The sequence below is a fragment of the Aplysia californica genome, unplaced genomic scaffold (assembly GCF_000002075.1).
Source record: "Aplysia californica isolate F4 #8 unplaced genomic scaffold, AplCal3.0 scaffold00170, whole genome shotgun sequence".
Taxonomy (NCBI): Eukaryota; Metazoa; Mollusca; class Gastropoda; order Aplysiida; family Aplysiidae; genus Aplysia; species Aplysia californica.
Window position 1 is genome coordinate 1006198 of NW_004797440.1, and position 18787 is coordinate 1024984.

The 18787-nt window shown below is 41.7% G+C and overlaps 1 protein-coding gene across 1 annotated transcript in view; it reads right to left on the reverse strand.

Annotated features, from left to right (window-relative positions):
• Positions 1-18787, reverse strand: part of LOC101859100 (F-box/LRR-repeat protein 16) — a 55069-nt gene that overhangs the window by 5689 nt on the left and 30593 nt on the right. Inside the window, exons 2-3 of the mRNA XM_005098008.3 lie at positions 14167-15660; positions 2975-3123 (exon numbers count right to left, since the gene is read on the reverse strand). Of these exons, the coding sequence (XP_005098065.1) occupies positions 2975-3123; positions 14167-15602 (1585 nt within the window). The 5' untranslated portion in view covers positions 15603-15660. The remainder of the gene's footprint in view (positions 1-2974; positions 3124-14166; positions 15661-18787) is intronic.

Genomic DNA, 18787 nt, shown 5'->3' on the forward strand with positions numbered 1-18787 from the left:
ACACACACACACACACACACACACACACACACACACACACACACACAACACACAACACACACAGCGTGTCGACCAGCATTCCTTGGCTAGATATTTGACCAATGGTGATGCTCTAAACCTGCCACACCCCCAGTCTGTTTCACGAGACGAAACTCGATCGCTACATGGACTGATCAGACGCGACAGTCGCGCTTGTAAGGAGACAGTTTCTATATAATCTTGATTGATTTTAAAGCGACAAGGACCAGACGCAACGCAACGTCGCGTCGCGCATAATGAGACAAGTTCTTATGCTATACCCACTCAAACAGCATAGCAATTTGAAACTAAATTAATTCAGTATCATCTGTTAATATGCTGTCAATATTTTATCTATTATACAAGTTGCCTGAGATATTGTTATTCATAATAAACATTCAAAATCAGAATTGGGGGAAATTGTGTGTAAACAACAATAAGGAAACAGTAGCCTACTTTGAAGTTTGCTCACGCATGAGGTGCATTGGTGAAATTAAAATGCATTTAAAATTACTAGAGAATTTTGTCTGTGCAAAAAACAATATTTTATGACGATGGTTTCAAACAGATTGAAAAAAAACCCAGAGCTGTCACAAATATCACGCAAAACGTGAACGTCTCATCAAATGTACTAATTAATTTACAGTTTTTGTTTTAAGGGTAACTGGTTTTTGTTTTGGTTTTTTTCACAGTAAAATCAACACAGAAATGTTTTTTAGAGGGCACGAAAGGTGTTGCGTCAAAAAACAAAATTTCGATAAAAATTCCTAAACCTGCTGGAATATGCCTGTTTCTTGACTTTCATTATATTGACAAGAGCCTGATTTAACCACACTGCCTCGCAAAATGATTACTTATTAAATCAAAAGTAATTTGGTTTCAGATGATAAACATTTTCGTTTACTTTGATGTCAGACAGAAAAAAATGCTGGGAAATTCCAAGAGAACACACTGAACTCGACCTCACTTGAGCTATGCAAAAGGCCCGGTTAGTTCAAATGCACTCCAGGCGACATCGTGCTCGTGTTATCAACGGCTTCATTGCTCAAAATGGAATTAACAGACGCAAATAGCCTACAATTGAACACATTTATGGGACGAGCTTGGGCGCTGTGTTCAGGAATTACCCATCAGCAGGAACTCTTGACCAGCTACCTCACAATCTTTAGCAAGAGTGGATAGCTGTTCCACAAGTGTTCCTGATAAGCTTGGTTAGGTATATATGAAAAATAGCGCGGAGAGTGCTTGCCTAATGATGGAGGACATACTCGTTACTGAGCCTTGTAATGAAACCTTCGTTTTGTTACTTTAATTTTTTGGGGTACCCATGTCTACAGTAGGCCTACATATTTGAGTTGATTTATTACAATGTTTGAAGTTATTATATATTTTTAGATATATTAAACAACTGTCTGTTCTAAAATTTAAAAGAAAGACAAGACTTGTTTTTATCTCTTTTGCTCCCCTTTTATTTAAATTCCTAAGTGTCCTCTAACTTTTTTCGAAGAGTATACGCTTAAAAAGACGCTAAGAAATCACAACTGTGTGCATAATACTCAAAGCCATTTAATTGTCACATAAATAGCTGTTCATCTCTTTTGGGCTGCTCATATAAACAATCATAAGTGGCGTCGGTGGCCTAGTGGTTAGGCTCTCGGACTCACAACCGTAAGGTCGTGGGTTCGAATCCCGTCAAGGGCCCGACGTTGTGTCCTTGGGAAAGGCACTTTACACGAATTTTCCTCACTTCACCCAGGTGGGAATGGGTACCCGGCTATAGACAGCGAAAGATCTTGTCAGTTTGTTAGTGTTTGAGCGCTTAATCAGCTGTTTGCACTGTATGCTTCCCGGGAGGCTGAGAATGTTTCGGAGTGTTCTATGGTCTGCTGGGGTAATAATATAGTGTAAAGCGCATAGAGCCTGCTGCTGAGCGGGGATATGCGCTATACAAATGCTATCTATTATCTATTATTATTATTATAAGCACTGATTATGTAAGCTAACAATTAGACTGGTAGTGGCAGAGTCTATTTCAAAAAGGAAAGGCGGAACTAATTTCTAATAATCTCATGCCTGCTATGAGTGCTTGGTTGGGGGTTTTTTCCTCGATTTTTTAACCACCCTATAATTAGACCAAGGCATGAACACACCAGCTCCTGGCCACGATAAAGACTGTCAAATTTGGAACAAAACTGATAATACATGATTAATTTGTCGTATTGTCATTTCTGCTTCTTTGCCTTCTGTTTATGTATTCAGATCTTTAGTTAAATTTAATGTTTAAAAATCTTGAGACCATCATTTCCCCCGTCCTTTAAAAAGTTGTAATACGTTTAGTCCAAAATGTGTATACATATTTAATGAGATATTTCCTCGATTATTTTGGTGGCTGAGAATTCAGGATTTGTTTTCATTCACGACAGAGTGATGCCACCTCGAATAAGAGGTTTTGTTAATAATAATTATGCTCTTACTGTAGAAAAACTTTTCACCTCTGGCCTCATTTCTAGTTGTTTTGCTTTGCTTTGGGTTTTTTTGGGGTTTTTTTTTTTTTTTTTTTTTAACTGCTGATGTTTTTTTACCCTCCCATCCACACAATTTAGATGTGTTTGGGGGGGGGGGTGTTTGCTTTCTGTTTTGGTCTCACTTTGATTTTTGTCAAACAAGCCAGCTTTTGCCGCTCATACCTTAACATTCATTAGGTTTGTCCAATCTGTTCAGGCTGTGTTCGCCTCCATTAATTTCATTTTCATTGCTGTCATCAGTATCTTTCGTCCTTTTCTTCCTCCTCTTCCTTTCCTTCTCTCAGTATCATCTTGATCAACCCCATTTCTTCTTCTTCTTCTTCTTCTTCTTCTTCTTCTTCTTCTTCTTCTTCTTCTTCTCTTTCTCCCTTTTCTTCTTTTTCTTCTTTAAGAAATATAGTAATACACCCCCCCCCCTCATTCCCACCTACCTGCAATGGAAAGTACTCTCAAATTTCGCATGGAGAAGATGTGGTGCAATCCAAAGTCCCCCACTTGTACACACCAACGAATGAATAATCGTGAGAGAGGAGTCATTGTCGAGATGTAGCCAATGCCAATATCTGTAACGTGTGTACATCTGGGGAATCGTAAAAATATAGTGAAACATGAGCAAAACACCCACCTCCGATATTAATGAAGCCGGTTTACTGGTATGATGTCACTGGTCTTAGATTGTGTGAGTACGCTTGATTGGGGTTTTGAGCGTGTTAACAGTCAGTGACGCCTTGCGTATTGTGTGCACCTGCGTTGTGTGGACGATTAATGAAATAAGTACCTTTACATAGTATACCTGTGAGTTGAGGTAGTTTTAAGCTGGTCTCTAATATTTTTTCTTTAATGTAGTAAGGAATCGTGTAGAATTATTGGAAATTCCCTTTAGTTCTTGAACACGCGAGGATAAGCTCATTAAGAGACTGGGATCACACCAACCAGTAGAAGTTTCGCATCTTACTGTGTATGGAAACAAAGATAGTACAAGACAAGATGGGCCACTCAGCCTAAAAAGTGTCCGCAGGAAGTATGCTCTTTGCTTCAGATGGCGCTGCAGTCTGTTTTGAAGCTCTCTTTCGTTTTTCCAGAAGAAGAATAGGAATAGCACCTCCTTGCGTGCGCAGATCGACTGCTGTTCATCAGCAGTCCAGGTACGTTCAGTGGGGAGTTTTAGGTTTTTTTTATTTTAATGACCTCTCGCCCTTCATTCTAAAGTCAAATTAAACGAAGAAAACCATCTCCTTTTCCTCTGAAAGAGGTTTTTTGTCAGCGTAACCATTTTTAAAAAGCGTTCTTCCGAAATTTATCCCAAAACTTGCTAGTTTCACTTAGATTTTTTAAAACTCAAGTAGGGTAACTCTGTTCGCAAAGAGTGCGCTTTTGTGAAGAGGGCGCCACCAAATTTTGAGGACACTTTTTTAATTGGCTCAAAGAGAGAAGTGGCCCATCTTGTCTTGTACTATCTTTGATGGAAAGCAAACAAGATATTAGTCATGAATGGTCCATCGTAAAAGATGCACAGTTTAACCAAAAGGCATTCGGCAAATTTGCTCAATAAAAATATAAATAAAGACGCATACGTGAGCCCATTTTCCTGGTTTCAAACGTGGTTTAGTATTGCCATTAACAAGATTATAGTTCTTTTGAATTATAATTACATTATGTATTCGCGTTCTTTTTTGTGTGTGTTTCACTGTCTGTTCCGTCAGTATACACGTACTATTATTAATAACCTGAGCGATCTCGACATGATTTTGGTAACGGCAAGTCCCACCCTCTTTATAACCCACCCGACGCCACTGAGCTATATGGAGCAAAACGGGATTGTCACATATGATTTGAGAATGCCTGCTAATTTCAGATAAATAGATGCATGATAATCCTCCTAGATCTATGTGATAGTGGGAATCTAGATTGATGCCACGTTGAGACTTCGTTCCACTCGCTTTGCCGCAATCGGCATTCAGTAGGCTAGGCCTAGATTCTATCTATAGGCCTATAATTGCACCTTTCTCTTTTAGGTTAGCTTTTTTTTAGGTGGGTGGGAAGGTGGTAGCAACAGTGTACCTGTGTAAAAATTATAAACCATATAGGCCTACTGTTACTCTGACAACCCCCCCCCCCCCTTACAAAAAAGCAGATCCAAGAACCACTGTTCAACTTGCTGTTTAAATTGATAGGGCCTACATTGTTCTCAATCTGTGCAATTAGTTGGACTCAGATTCAACGCGATCTGTTGAGACTTCAGTTCGATTCATTTCGCCTCATCCGCCATTCAGTACGTCTAGAACTTAGATTCTACACAGCGACAGTGTCACTAATTAAGAGATTAAGACAATGTAAACTTTATCAAGATTATATAACATAAATTTGCAATCTATAGGGACCAAGTCTTGCAGGTTCGGAGGGAAGAATATTTGATTATTTCGACGAATGTGGCCCAATTAAAATTACCCCTTGTAGCCCAAATAAAGTTACCCTAATACGGAGCGCCCATTATGGCTGGATCGGGCCGATCGCCCTACTCGGTCACCTGAAACTGAAAACAAACATGTTTGTTTTTTAGGCAACCGAGTCGGGCGATCGGCCCGATCCGCCGATCCAATCCGTAATAGGCACTCCGTATAAGAGTTCCGTAAGTCAGGTCAGGGAATCCCCCTGCTACTGGCGACATATAGCCCAGTATAACCGTTTGCATGGACTGGTGTTCCAGCATGCTACCAGGAGGTGCATACCTCGCTACCAGAGCGGATGGAGCTCACTGCTGAGCGTTTAAGGCCACCAACTAGAGGATTTCAGTGAACCACTTCAGTGGCCTCCGTTGTTTTCTGCAGTAGCGCTGTGCAAGATACTGTATCATGTCGTATGTAACAGATGAAGATCTAAGCATTCTTCCCCACCGCAGCTTCAACGTTGGTGGCGGCAGGCCAATGGTAAGCAACCAGGGAGGATGGCAAAGATCGTAATACTGGCCAAGCTGCTAAGACGTGGGGCAACCACTGAATATGGTGTTCTTGGCCCAGGTCCTCAAAACCCTAGTTACCTGGGACTAATGGGCAGCCTGCCCTTCAATGGATGCAATTCTGACAACCTCCGGCACCTAGATACAATCTGATCGTCTTGTCTTTATCTTGCCATCAGATACATTGCTCTTAGGCGAGAGAGTGAGTCTGATGTTTGCTCTGCTCTTTTTCCTTTAAAAAAAACTTTTGTGCAAGTCAAAAATCCGATTTTATCCATCCTATCCTTTTACTTTGTCGTCTATCCCAATTATTTTTTTTCGGCGACGGGTTAGTGCGGTGTCAGCAGGCTTGCATAGGCTGGGAGCTGTTAGCACAAGCCTGCACTGTGCTTTGGTCCTCACATTACCGAGTAGAACTGAAGGTATGATCCGGCAGCACCCATGGTATCTGAGCAGCCTTTATAGGACAGCACTGCCCACCCCACAAGGAGAATGGGCTAGAAAAGGTGCCCTAAAGAAAGCTCATCTCATCTTCCTGGACTGGTTCACCACGATCAGAAGGGATGCCACAATACGTTCTAAATAATAAAAGAACTTAAATGAATAATAAACTTATGAAATTTGGTTGCTGGAATACTCGTACACTTCAGAATAATCAGAAAGGAAGACAGCCATTAAATTGCAGATGAGCTCAGCCGCTATATAGCGACCTCGATATCGTTGCTTTCAGTGAAACTAAATTTGCTGATGAAGGTCAGTTGAAAGAACTGAGTGGCGGCTATACTTTTTTTTGGAAGGGAACCGTCTTCAGAAAGAAGAACAAATGGTGTTGGCTTTGCGGTGAAAAAATCACACAGCTGTCCGACTGGAATCCCTTCCAAATGGTATTAATGACAGACCCGTGGTTCTGAAACCTCGCACTGCTAAGACCCACTATATGCAAAATTTGTGAGTGCACACTATGCCCCAACGATGACCAACCAGGATGATGTCAAAGACAAATTCTATTGTGACCTCGAAGCCGTTCTATGCTCTTCCTAGCGTCTGATAAGCTGTTTTTGATGGTGACTTCAAAGCCAGAGTAGGTTCAGACTCTAGTTCCTCGGCAGGTATCATTGGTAAACATGGTATGGGCTCTTGTAGCCGCAATGGTCTTCATCTTCTTTCTTCTCTTCTTTCTTTTTCATCCTCTGTTGCCGTTAAGCGTCGAGGGGAGATGCAGTTTTCTGTGGTAGGCCAGCTTCGCAGCTCTTTCAGTTGTGATGTAATGTTTTCTTGGGGTCTTCATCTGTAACAGAAATGTGCAGAACATGGTCTGTTCATCACTAACACAAACTTTCACCAGCCAGTAAGATCCATATCTTCCTGGCTACGTCCCCGCTCAAAGCATTGGCATCTCATAGATTACATCATCGTGAAACGTAAAGACATGAGTGGTATCAGAGTCACTCGCGCCATGTGCCTTGCAGAATGTGGAATCGACCACATACTGATTGTGAGCAAAGTCAGCCTGAGATTATATTTTTTAAAGATGTCCCCAGGGGTAACGACTTGGCACAAATAAACTGTCAAAAAATGCTGCTTACAAACAGCCCTCAAAACACACATGAGTACCAAGATGAAAAAATATTTTCTTCACTCCCAATGACATTGAAAGCAAACCGAGCTTTACTTAGAGACACAGTTTATAAACAGCATCGGCTTTCCCAGTCGTTGTCATCAGGGCTGGTTTGATGAAAACAATAGGGAAATTCACAACCTCATTCAATAACAGAGAAAGGTGATACAGTCATCACCCAGTAATTCAAATTCCCAGTCAAAACGAGACGCACTGAGATCTTGTAAAGGACACCTTCAGAAAAAATCAAAATAAGTGAAAAGTTACTGGTTTGAGCATAAGATTAGAAACACTCAGCAGTGGGAGGATACAAACAACACTCGTACGTTTTAAGGGAGCCTACGCTGCATTTGTGTTCTATCTCGCGAGGGTGTTACACCCCTTCTTAACCAAGATGGTTCCAAACCACTAAGAATAATTTCCGAGTCAATGGAATTCCTCTCGCAAATTCCAACGAACACCTCCCTTGATTGTCAACCAACAAGCATCGAAACCAGAGGTGCCACAAATGCTATTTCCTGCAATAAGGCCCCAGGTTCAGATTCTATTCCTGCAGAGCTCTTTGCTTTTGGCGGACGCCATCTTGTTGAGCTATTCTGTCAAATTTGGGAGAGTAGAAGTATTCCCCCGGGTACAAGGATGCAACTTTCATTCATCTATACAAAAAATAAAGGTGACAGACAATCATGAGAAAATCTCAGAGACATATCCCTCTTGTCCATACTGCCGTCGTAAGGGAAAACGACGAATGGTCAAAATTTTTCGATTTCGCTATTTTTATATATTTCATAGAGTATTTAATTCTGCATCTGATGGTGTAAAAATTTTTGTCATATCCTAATCCGTTGTTGCGTAATTGAGAGTTCGTCGTTTTTCCGTACACTGGCGAGCTCCGAGCCAGAGCTCAGTGTAAGGGAGAACGACGAATGGTCGATCGGTCAAGGATCACTGCTCGTTCAGCGTTGTTTCCTGGTCTCTGCCGTTGGGCAAATTCGGCATGGGCGACGAATGACAATTGGTCACTGTTGCGTCAGTACAAACATTCTAATTTTTTTTCCAAACAAGTACACCACCCCCAGAGTAGAATCGACCAGGGTTATAAGAATGTATCACTTAGTGTGTCTTTCTGTCTGTCTTCACTTATTAGGCCTATGCTGATGGTGTGAATTGACAAAAGAAGGAGGGAGAGAGGGGAAAACGGATGGGAACAAGGGGAAAGGGGTGGGGATGGGAGGGTCAAAAAAGTATTTAGGGAGAAATTTATTAGCACTGCATATTAGTGTCCTCCAGATGTTCACAGACTAACGTCATGTTAGTTTGCTGTCCAGTCATTTGACATCCCAAATCCCAACGATGGTTATAGTGCTGCAATTTGTCTAGCACGTGTCACTGGTCGACATCATTATAGAATTACCAAGCAATTAATGACACTGCATTATGAGAGTAAATTTCTTTGTCCAACTTAAAAAGTGGACGTATTGTGGCGACACTTAGTCTTGCTTTACGATTTTTTATGACTTGATGGACGTTACGATCGAGTATAATAATGTCCTGCAGATTCAATCTGTCCTTGTCGATCTCTGCTTTGTGGTATGTTTTCCGATCCGATCAACTGAATCCTTTATTAAATACAAAGCGTCGCATTACCTGTCCTGAAAGCTTTTGTGAAACAGTCTCGTCAGATTGTTACATTTCTTACGTGAAAGTTTGACTTTGCAATGATCTGATCGTATTGTTGACATTGTAATATTGTTGATCCCTTTGGTCGTGCAGGGAAAAGTTTTCAATTAGCGAAAATAAAAGTAAAATTCGCTTCTGAAGAGAATGCAATAGAGAGATATCATGGAGTCCAAACTTTGGTTCCGAATGGGACAGTTTTAAATCAAGTTGTTGAAAATGTGTGCTCATCTGATTTGTACACTGACTGTGTAGCATTTAACCAAGCGAGGAAGGGAAACGAAGGACGTTTACCGAGTTACAGTTGGGATATAACAAACACATAACTTTATACGTATAATAGCTAGTTTGTATACGTCTTATTTTTATTTGTAGTAACCAGTACACAGTCATTACTGTCAATAATGCGTCACAACTGACCATCGCCTACGCCCATAAACGTTCACGAGTGTAAAGGAGAACGACGAACCGTACCATTCGTCGTTTTCGCTTACATCGCAAGGTAAAAGCACTTTTCAGCATCATGTTTTCAACGATGATTCAGGAAGCATTCCAGAGCTTCCCTGTTGGCGTTGATACCAGGCACAGTTTCTGTTCCTACAGGCCTATCCTTCATAAGCTTTTGACGTTATTTTTCATTATAGTTGTTCTGTTCCTATGTCTGGATGAAAATAGTCTGTGTGTGTACGGCAAAATCTTCAACTCTCGTAGGCTGCAGGCAAAATCAAAAACTAGTGTGATGCATGTCTGTGAACTGCAATTTGCCGATGGCTGTGCACTGCTTGCTCATGAACAATCTAGCATTTTTCAAATGCATGTGACAACTTTGGACTTACAACAGGCACATCAAAAACAGAAGTTCTCTTCCAGCCTGCCCAAGGTGATACCCTCCCTCCAAAAACCGAAATACACAGAACAACAGTGGACACTGTTGATAGCATTAAAAGTGTCATCATTATCATCATTGCCTTTCTCACCCTGTACCAAGGTATAGGCCACGGACAAACACGTTCCACCTTTCTCTATCCTGGGCTAGCCTCTTAATGTTCCCACTTTTCTGTACATCAATTTCTGTGGTTCTTCCCCTTGATCTTTTACCCTGTGGATTCCAATCCTACACTTTCTTTGTTATGCAGCTGCCTGACTTCCCGAGAGTATGTCCAATCCATCACCACCGCCTTCTTCCTACCTCATCTCTGACTGGGATCTGTCTTGTTTTCCTTAACACTTCCTCGTTGGTGACCTTGTCTGTCCATTGGATCCCCAGCAACTTTCTTAGACACTTGTTCAAGAAAACCTGGATCCTTTCATGCAAGTCTGTTATGCGTTCCATATCTCACATCTATACAACAGGACTGATTTCACATTTTAATTGAAAATCCTCAGCTTTGTTCGAAGTGAGATGTCTCTGGTCTTCCAAATCCTATTCAAAGATATGAAAGCAGCCTGTGCTTTTTCAATTCGGGACTTTATTTCAGCACCTGTTCCTCCCTCAACGTCTTCCAGTGCATTTCCTTCTATTGTGACCTGCTCATTTTGTTGTGCATCTGTCCTTGGGACCTTTAACATTCCGGGGTGGATCCTCAATCCAACAGACTTTCATAGGCTGTCTAATACTGAAATCTTTGCTTGCATCTGTTCCTGGGTGTGCGACAGAAGCGCCAAGTCGTCCGCAAAATCCAGATCGTCCAACTATGTCCATGGGATCCTCTGTATACCATTTCTGTGTCCTCTGGTGGTTTCTTTCATCCGCCAATTGACTGCCATTATGAAGAGGAGAGGTGATAGTAAACATCCCTGTCTCACACCAGTCTTGATGTCAAGGCTGTCAGTGAGCTGGCCATCATGTACAACCCTGCCACTTGTCCTTTCGTACATGCTCTTGATGAGGTTCACCATCTTCTGTGGGATTCCGTGATGTCTCATTATCTTCCACAGTGTTGCTAGGTCTATACTGTCAAAGGCATTCTCATAATCAAGGAAGTTGACCATCAGTTGGGAGTTCCACTCCAGGGACTGTTCCACAATGATCCTCAGCATGGCAATCTGGTCGGTGGTTGAGCGATGTTTCCGGAAACCAGCCTGTTCACCCCGTAGTCTTGGATCCGTTGCAGTCTTGATTCTCTCAGGAATTATTTTGTTGAAAATCTTCTGATCTGGTATTGAGAGAAGAGTGATCCCTCTGTATTTTCTGCTGTTGCTGAGATCCCGCTTTTTTGGAAGCTTCACGAGGTGTCCTTCTTTCCAGTCCTTTGGGAACTTGATCTCATACCAGATCCTGGTAAACAGTGGGAGGAGGATGTCTGCCGTCACATTGGCATCTGCTTTTAGGGTTTCAGGTGGAATCTGATCAGGACCTGCCGCTTTACCTCTGTTAAGCTTCTTAATGGCATCCAGAATCTCTAGTCTCGAAGGAGCATCACAGCAGATTGGTAACTCATTTCTTGCTGGCAGGATGTTTGGCGGGTTACTCTGTGGTGGTCTGTTCAGGAGACTGTTGAAATGCTTTATCCATCGTTTCGACTGAGCTTGCTTTCCAAAAATGTTTTTTCCCTCTTGATCCTTTTCGGGTACTTTAGGTTTCCCATATTTTTCAGCTAGAGTCTTTGGAGTCTTGTAAAAGGTTCGCTTGAGCTCTCCTACCGCTGCTTCCTCTGCCTTCTCAGCAAGCCTGTTCATGAATTCGTCTTAGCGATTTCTTGACATCCCAAGCTGTTGACCTGTACTGCTTTAATGCATCTGCTCTTGATCCTCTTGTTCTACTTGCATTTACTTCTGCCTTTAGCTGTTTTCGAATCCTAATTAAATCCAATGAGTGTTGGCTAATCCATTCCTTGTGCTCCCATTTCTTCGCACCGAGTACCTCTTGACTCTTTAATCTTGGTCCAGTGTATCTCCACCTCCATTTCCTCTCCACCAAGATCAGCCAGCGATAGAAATCTGTTCCTCGGCTGCAGCTGAAACGCCTCTTTCTTGTGTCCGTCCAAGAGACTTACTTGGAACTTCGTTCTTTTAGTTCCTATGCTGGTTCCGTGCTTTTTTAGTCGAATGTTGAGTTTTGCCAACAGCAGATGATGATGGGATCCAACGTCTGACCCTCTCTGTACTATGATATCTTCCTGTGAACGCCAGAAACTGCGAGAGATACAAAAATTATCTATCCGGTTCTCGTCACTCCATCTGGCGAAACCCAGGTAGCATTGTGAATCCTCTTTTGAGGAAAAAGAGACCCTCCAATGACAAAACTGTTGAAAGCACAGGTATTTGCCAGTCGCTCACTATTCATATTCATTTGTTCCAAGCCATGTTGTCCCTTATAACTTACGTTGTCCTGACCAATCTTGGCATTGGCAGCTCCCATTATGATGTCAAAGGTAGTTTCTCAATGACCCCCTGGAGCTGGCTGTAAAATGCATCCTTGTCTTTATTTGAACCCCCATTTGTTGGGGCATAGATCTGGACCATATGTTTATGTTGATGCGCTTGTTCCTTGTAGTGAATGATGCCACGATGATCCTCTCCCCGCGTGGTTCCCATCCTCTAAGTGACTTTGGTGCATACTTACTCAAAATGACCACTACTCCTTCCGCATAGTGCTTGCCTTCCTTCGAAGAATACTTGTTCCCCCGAGCTGAGCTGCTTCTGTCTAGACTGTATCCAGTGTGTTTCGCTGACTCCTAGTATGTGCAGCCTGTATCTCTTCATCTCTTGTGTTACTTGAGAACTTTTTCCTGCTTCATACACGGTGCGAACATTCCACAACGCAATCCGGAGAGACTTATTCGACAAAAAAGGTTTCGAGTCAGGAGAGTCCTTTCGGCTTTGTCCACTGTCCTTCATTGTTCCTGCGGATGCAGAAGCTCCTCCGTCTCCCAAGATAAAAAAGTAAAAAGCCGTGTTTGTCTGTGTTTCGGTAACTGACTGTTTTTACTGGATCGGGTAGTTGGCCCCCTGCAAACTTCTACTTTTCGGTCTACCAGACCTATGCACGTTTAGTCGCCTCTTACAACACGCAGTATCAAGGCAGGTGTATTCTCTGCTCCCCCATAGTACAACTATGGGGGCCCCACACATGCAGGGGAGTTTAAACATCTCGGCAGTACTTTGCCTTCAAATGCCTGTATCGATGCAGAAATAGGTTTACGTATGAACTAGTGCATCCTTTGAAAGACTCAGAACAAGGGTTTGGGACTGCTGTGGCATTTGCACAGGACAAAGTTGAAAGTCTACAATGCTCCCAACCCTGTTGTGTGGTGTTGAGACCTGGGCAGTGTACCGTGTCAAGAGCTTAACTATTCACATATGAAATGCCTCAGGAGAATTCGAGGCATCAAATTAATGACAGGATAAAATACCAGATAACGAAGTTCTCAAAAAGGCAAATGCCGAGCGTCTGTTTCCTAAGCTCAAACTGACTAAACTTCGCTAGGGCTGCCATGTCGTAAGAAAGCCTGATTTCAAAATCTCAAAGGCAGTGTTCTATTCTGAACTCTCCTCAAGGAAGTCTAATTTGGGGCACTTTTGAAAATGTCTCTGAAAGACTTCAACATAAATCTGTCGACATGGGAGAACCTTGCCCCTGACTAATCCAACTAGAGAGCGGCGGTCATAGAGGGCAGCAAATCATACGAGGCTTCACAAGAATAAGACATACTGAAGCCAAGAGAGAAGCCTGCAAGCTGTGCACAACCACAAGAGGAAGTGGAACCTCTAAATGTTCAAAATATGACAAACTTTTCCCTGTGAGAATTAGTCTCATCGACAGCAACAGAAGCCACAAGTCATCGTAACCTTTAATTTTTCAACTGCTTCTATTTCGCTGGAGAAATAACATTCTCTTCTGCGGGTGTTTTGGTCATCGTCAGGCATTGACGGACGTGCTATTATTACGCTGGTCAGACTTTTTGGGTTACATATATAGCTCACATGGGGGGGGGGGGGGGGGGGGTTGCTTATATTTGGGCTACATATCGCCAAAATAAGTCACCATAATAATAATAATAATAATAATAATAATAATAATAATAATAATAATAATAATAATAATAATAATAATAATAATAAAAATAATAATAATAATTATAATAATAATAATAATAATAATCGTTAGTTTAGTTTACATTTATTTGAACACGGGATCAACTTGGGGCTTTCAGGTTTGAACACTCATTGACCAATCTTGTTATAGAAAGCCTTTAGAGGCCCCCAATCTCTCCTAACTGAGTGTGCATTCGGAGCTTCTGCCTCTGAACCAATCTTAAGTGATCTGAATATAGTGTGACATTTAAACACAAGAAAAATCAGAATCCGAGTATATGCAAGAGTCTGAAACGCTTGTGTATCGACAACCTTGTTCATAGTGTAGATCTCACCTGTCCAAGACGAGTTCCTCGAGATTACCGAGGTCACAAGCAACGTACTCCAGAGAGGCGTCCGTGACCCTTGAGCACCAGGAGATATCGAGACTCTTCAGCTTTTTCATGTTTTCTGCAATGATCTCTATTCCATCGTCTGTAATTTTGCTGCAGCCAGATAAACTGAGATACGTGATGTTGGGCAAAGAGTGGATAATGTTCACGATACCGTGATTCGTGATCTCCCAACACGATTTGAGTCGTAGAATTCGGAGAGAAGAGTTTAGTTTGGAGTCAAAAAGAGCCAAGCCGTTATCGGTCACATGGTAGGCTTGGAGGTTCAGTTCGTAAAGGGAGGGCAAGAGTTGTGCAATGGCGCCGATTGTGTCGTCGGCAATGTGAATGCAGTCTGTGATTGTGAGAGCCGTGATTCTCGGGTTTAAACAAGCCCAAAGCCCAGAACCCGTGACTTCATTACAATTTGACAATTCCACTTTACTTATGTTCGGCATTTTTCTTACTATGCTTTCCAAACCTCCGTCAGAGATGTTAGAACACCGAATACAAACAGTCTTAATGTTTTTCTTGCTGGAAGCTATACTAATGATCATATCTGTCACATCTTTGTCGGTGGCACCAACAAGACACATCTGTTCAAATCCGCGACAGTGAAAGTGCTCGTAGTACAGCTTTCTTTTTGACGTATCATTCCCCCATTCTTTGAAATTAATCACTGGCATCACACCCACCCAATATTTACTGTGATAAAGGACACTTTTCCATTTCTTACAAACCTGACACAATTTCCTTCGTTCATCGGGGGGGAAATAGAAAAAGAATACATTCAAAAAAGTGTCATCCAGCGCTAGTTCCTGAATAGTTTCTGCTTTTACAGTCCACTTCTGTCCTGTAATGCTCAGATTAAGTTTTCTTATTCGACTCGCAATACCTGCTTTCGGTGACCCAATAAGTTTGGTCTGGGCAAAAATATTATCTTTACTCATTTTCTTCTGCTTTCCGTTGACACTATTCGCATCATAAGAAGTCTGACTTTTGTGGCAAACAGAAACAGAGGCCTGGGGGGATGATGACAAAGTTCCTTTCGATGGGTTTGGCACCATTGATAAAGGCGATAAATTCGAATCGTTGTCGGTTCGTATGTGCTCTTGGCGCGATGGCGATGACGCACTATAAGTCGATGATGAATGAGCGGACTTGGAGGAGGGAAACAATTTCGAAACTGCAGCGGATACGGACCCGTCGTCCAAATGCATAGGTTGTTTTGAAGTCTTTGAGAGTGATGGGCTGGACTTGTCGTCTGAAGGTCTCGCTGATGAGCTATTACTCACAGGCTCGCCTTGGGACCCCCCTGTCGTTGACGTTTGGTCCCTGTGAAAGCGAAGACCCCGAATACCGTTTGAAATTTCCATGTAGGCCTTACGTATCGTTGACATTGTAAACTATATGTTGCTGGATGCAGTCCCGGCTCCAGCGTCAATGAGAAACGCACACCTACAGAAAAAAGAACATCAAAGAAATGACTGTCAGTATTCATAGAAAAAGTGCATTCTTTCTTTTGGAACAATCTCAGACTAAGAAATAGCCTATTATGCAGAAACGTGAAATACAAATTCCAACACTGATGGACGAACAAAGGGGGCTCGTTAGTCATTTCCCCCTTCCTTTAACTGTGGGCCTACAGTCTTTTCTGTGTTTGACTGAGAAGTTCACAGCGTACCAGTTGTTTGTATGGTGCATTTACTGACATTAAATAATTAAAATATACTGCTAATAAATCATATTCCGTACAACAGACAAAGCTAGGTGCGAATTGAAAATACAGGGTAATTCCAAAAGAATTATGCAATATTTTAATGAGGAAAAACAATAGAAAATTGAAGCTAAATCACAAGTATTCTACTCATTTTTATAACACACGATAAGGTCTGGGTATCTGTCTCCGTAAGCACAGGTCAGGGCAACGGTTAGGCCCCTTTCCGACCAATCTGTCTGTTGGGCACTTTTTTTTAAATTAGCGAACCATCCGATGCCAATGGGGTGGTGCTCCATCTTTTTAGACAATGAAGTCATGCAAATCTGCTTGCAGTGGTGTGAAAGCCAGTTTTGGTGCATATCGAGATAGGTTTGTCCTGTATATCAAACAGTAAAAGGTGTTCCCGCATCCCATCAGGACATTGGGGATTGCCTTGTTAGTGAGGCAACTTCCTGGGCCTTCGGCATATTGTGGTAGGGTGGCCAGTTCCTTTCCACGCCGCCTTCACTTCCCCAACTCGAAGTTAGGTACCCATTACTGCTGGGTGGGCAGGAGGGAGCGAAAAAAATCCGTGTCCAAACCGAGGCTGGAACCCGGACTTTCCTTTAAACGAAGAACGACGCGACAGCAGCACCCCCAGTAATATGCTTTTTCATTACATTTTTCCTCATGCAGGCGTTCAGTATATCGTTTAATGTGCACACTATTATATGTCAAGCTTGAGAAACAGTCTTTAATCTCAATGTTTTGCTCCTTACCTCGGATACCCTTTGTAAAATCCAAAAGATGCGTATCATCGACCAAGTCATAGATCAATCAGAATTGAAATGCATCGTATTGAAATATCACAAACGGTAAAACTATTAAACCAATGCCAATGAACTATCGGCAATATAATAGATTCTATGCTAATGATGTGCGAAATAAGCTACCTCTTGAATTGTTTAAACAGCTTTTAATGCACACAAAAAATACTAACAAAACCTTCACTCGACAATTACTAGAAATAGATCTAGATCTACTATTGGTAATTACATTTGTATATTTTTTTGCATCGCAAAAAAACTCATAAAAAGTTACCTCTACTCTGACTAAAATATGAGTAATAATAATAACTAATTGTAATAATAATAACTTCTTAAGCGCCCACTCCTGTACAATGCAGCTCTAAGCATTTTACAATACCTTCATCTCAACACAAAACAGAACTGAATGAACAGGCATACATGAGACTCTAACCCTAAAGCAAACATTCATATTATCACAGCACAAAGGATAATGATATATGCACATCACATTAAGGACACAAGAAGGGTACTATGAATCTATGAACAAAAAGTCATTTCATAAGGTATGTTTTGAAATGAATTGTAAATTTTGCCCATGTCATCGTACCCCTCCAGTGCTCTGGGAAAGTGTTCCAAATAGAAGAACAAAAACAAACAAAAAAAAGAACCTAACAGCGATTTCTGGACCAACCTTCCTAGGGGTTCTCTTAAGAAATCGATCTCCAGATCTCAAAGGTTTTGTTGCTTACGGGAGCAAAATTGTAAGAACAGAATTCCATCTATATGAACCCAGGTGAAAAGATGACATTGATTTAGTGGCATACTTTAAATGGTCACACCTTTTTTATATTTTATATTTTTTATATATTCTTTCAAAGCATTGACGAATTAGCTAGAGAAATGGACAAAGAGATTGCGAGAGATAGCTTAATTTGAAATATTCTGTAACAAAAAATAGTTAAGGTCGACTATTTCGAGGTGCAATACAGTATGTCAGATAGTGCCTTAACTAAAACCATCATAACTCAGGCATGTATTTATAAGCGTCTGCACATCTTTTCTTTAAAGAAGGAAACTATTGTGTCACCCGTCACACGAGACACCTTATAAATAGTCAAGCATTTGGTTGTTTTCTCGCGAAAGGTGGATAAAAAATATCCAAAAACTTGCCAGTTCTGGCGGAGCACATAATAATTGTTCTTGTTAGAAGCAATGTTGGTGCTGAATAAGCCATTCTAAAAATGTAAACATGTTGTCACCTTTTGACCTGGGCTCATGTAATTTTGGGAGGCAATGGAGCTTACTCAAAATAGAGGTTATATGGTCGTTCTTCCATCCTCTTTTTAGACTAAAATCTCGCAGCTCGGTTTAAAAAGCGCTGTAGTTTCAAAATGGTGATATATATTATTATATTCTGGCGGTGTTTCAAAAGTTGTGGAAATCCATACGAGAGAACACAAAAGATGAAATGAAGATTTCAATTGGCATTCATTACACACACACACACACACACACACACACACACACACACACACACACACACACACACACACACACACACACACACACACACACACACACAACACGAGCGTGCACGCACGTCCCAATCCCATGAATCATAAAACGGGCGGACCATGGGGACAGAGATAAAGACGCCAAGTCTGTGTGCAGGATACAGTCAACCTGCTCTCTCGGTCACCTGTATAAGACAATCACCTGTACAAACGGCCACCTGTATAAGACAATCACCTGTACAAGACAATCACCTGTACAAGACAATCACCTGTACAAGACAATCACCTGTACAAACGACCACTTGTATAAGACAATCACCTGTACAAACGGTCACCTATATAAGAAAATCACCTGTACAAACGACCATCTGTATAAGACAATCACCTGTATAAGACAATCACCTGTGACGACCACCTGTATAAGACAATCACCTGTGACGACCACCTGTATAAGACAATCACCTGCACAAACGGCCATCTGCATAAAACAACCAACGGCACAAACGACCACCTGTATAAGACTATCACCTGTACAAACAGCCGCTTCCCATTTCCCTCCTGGT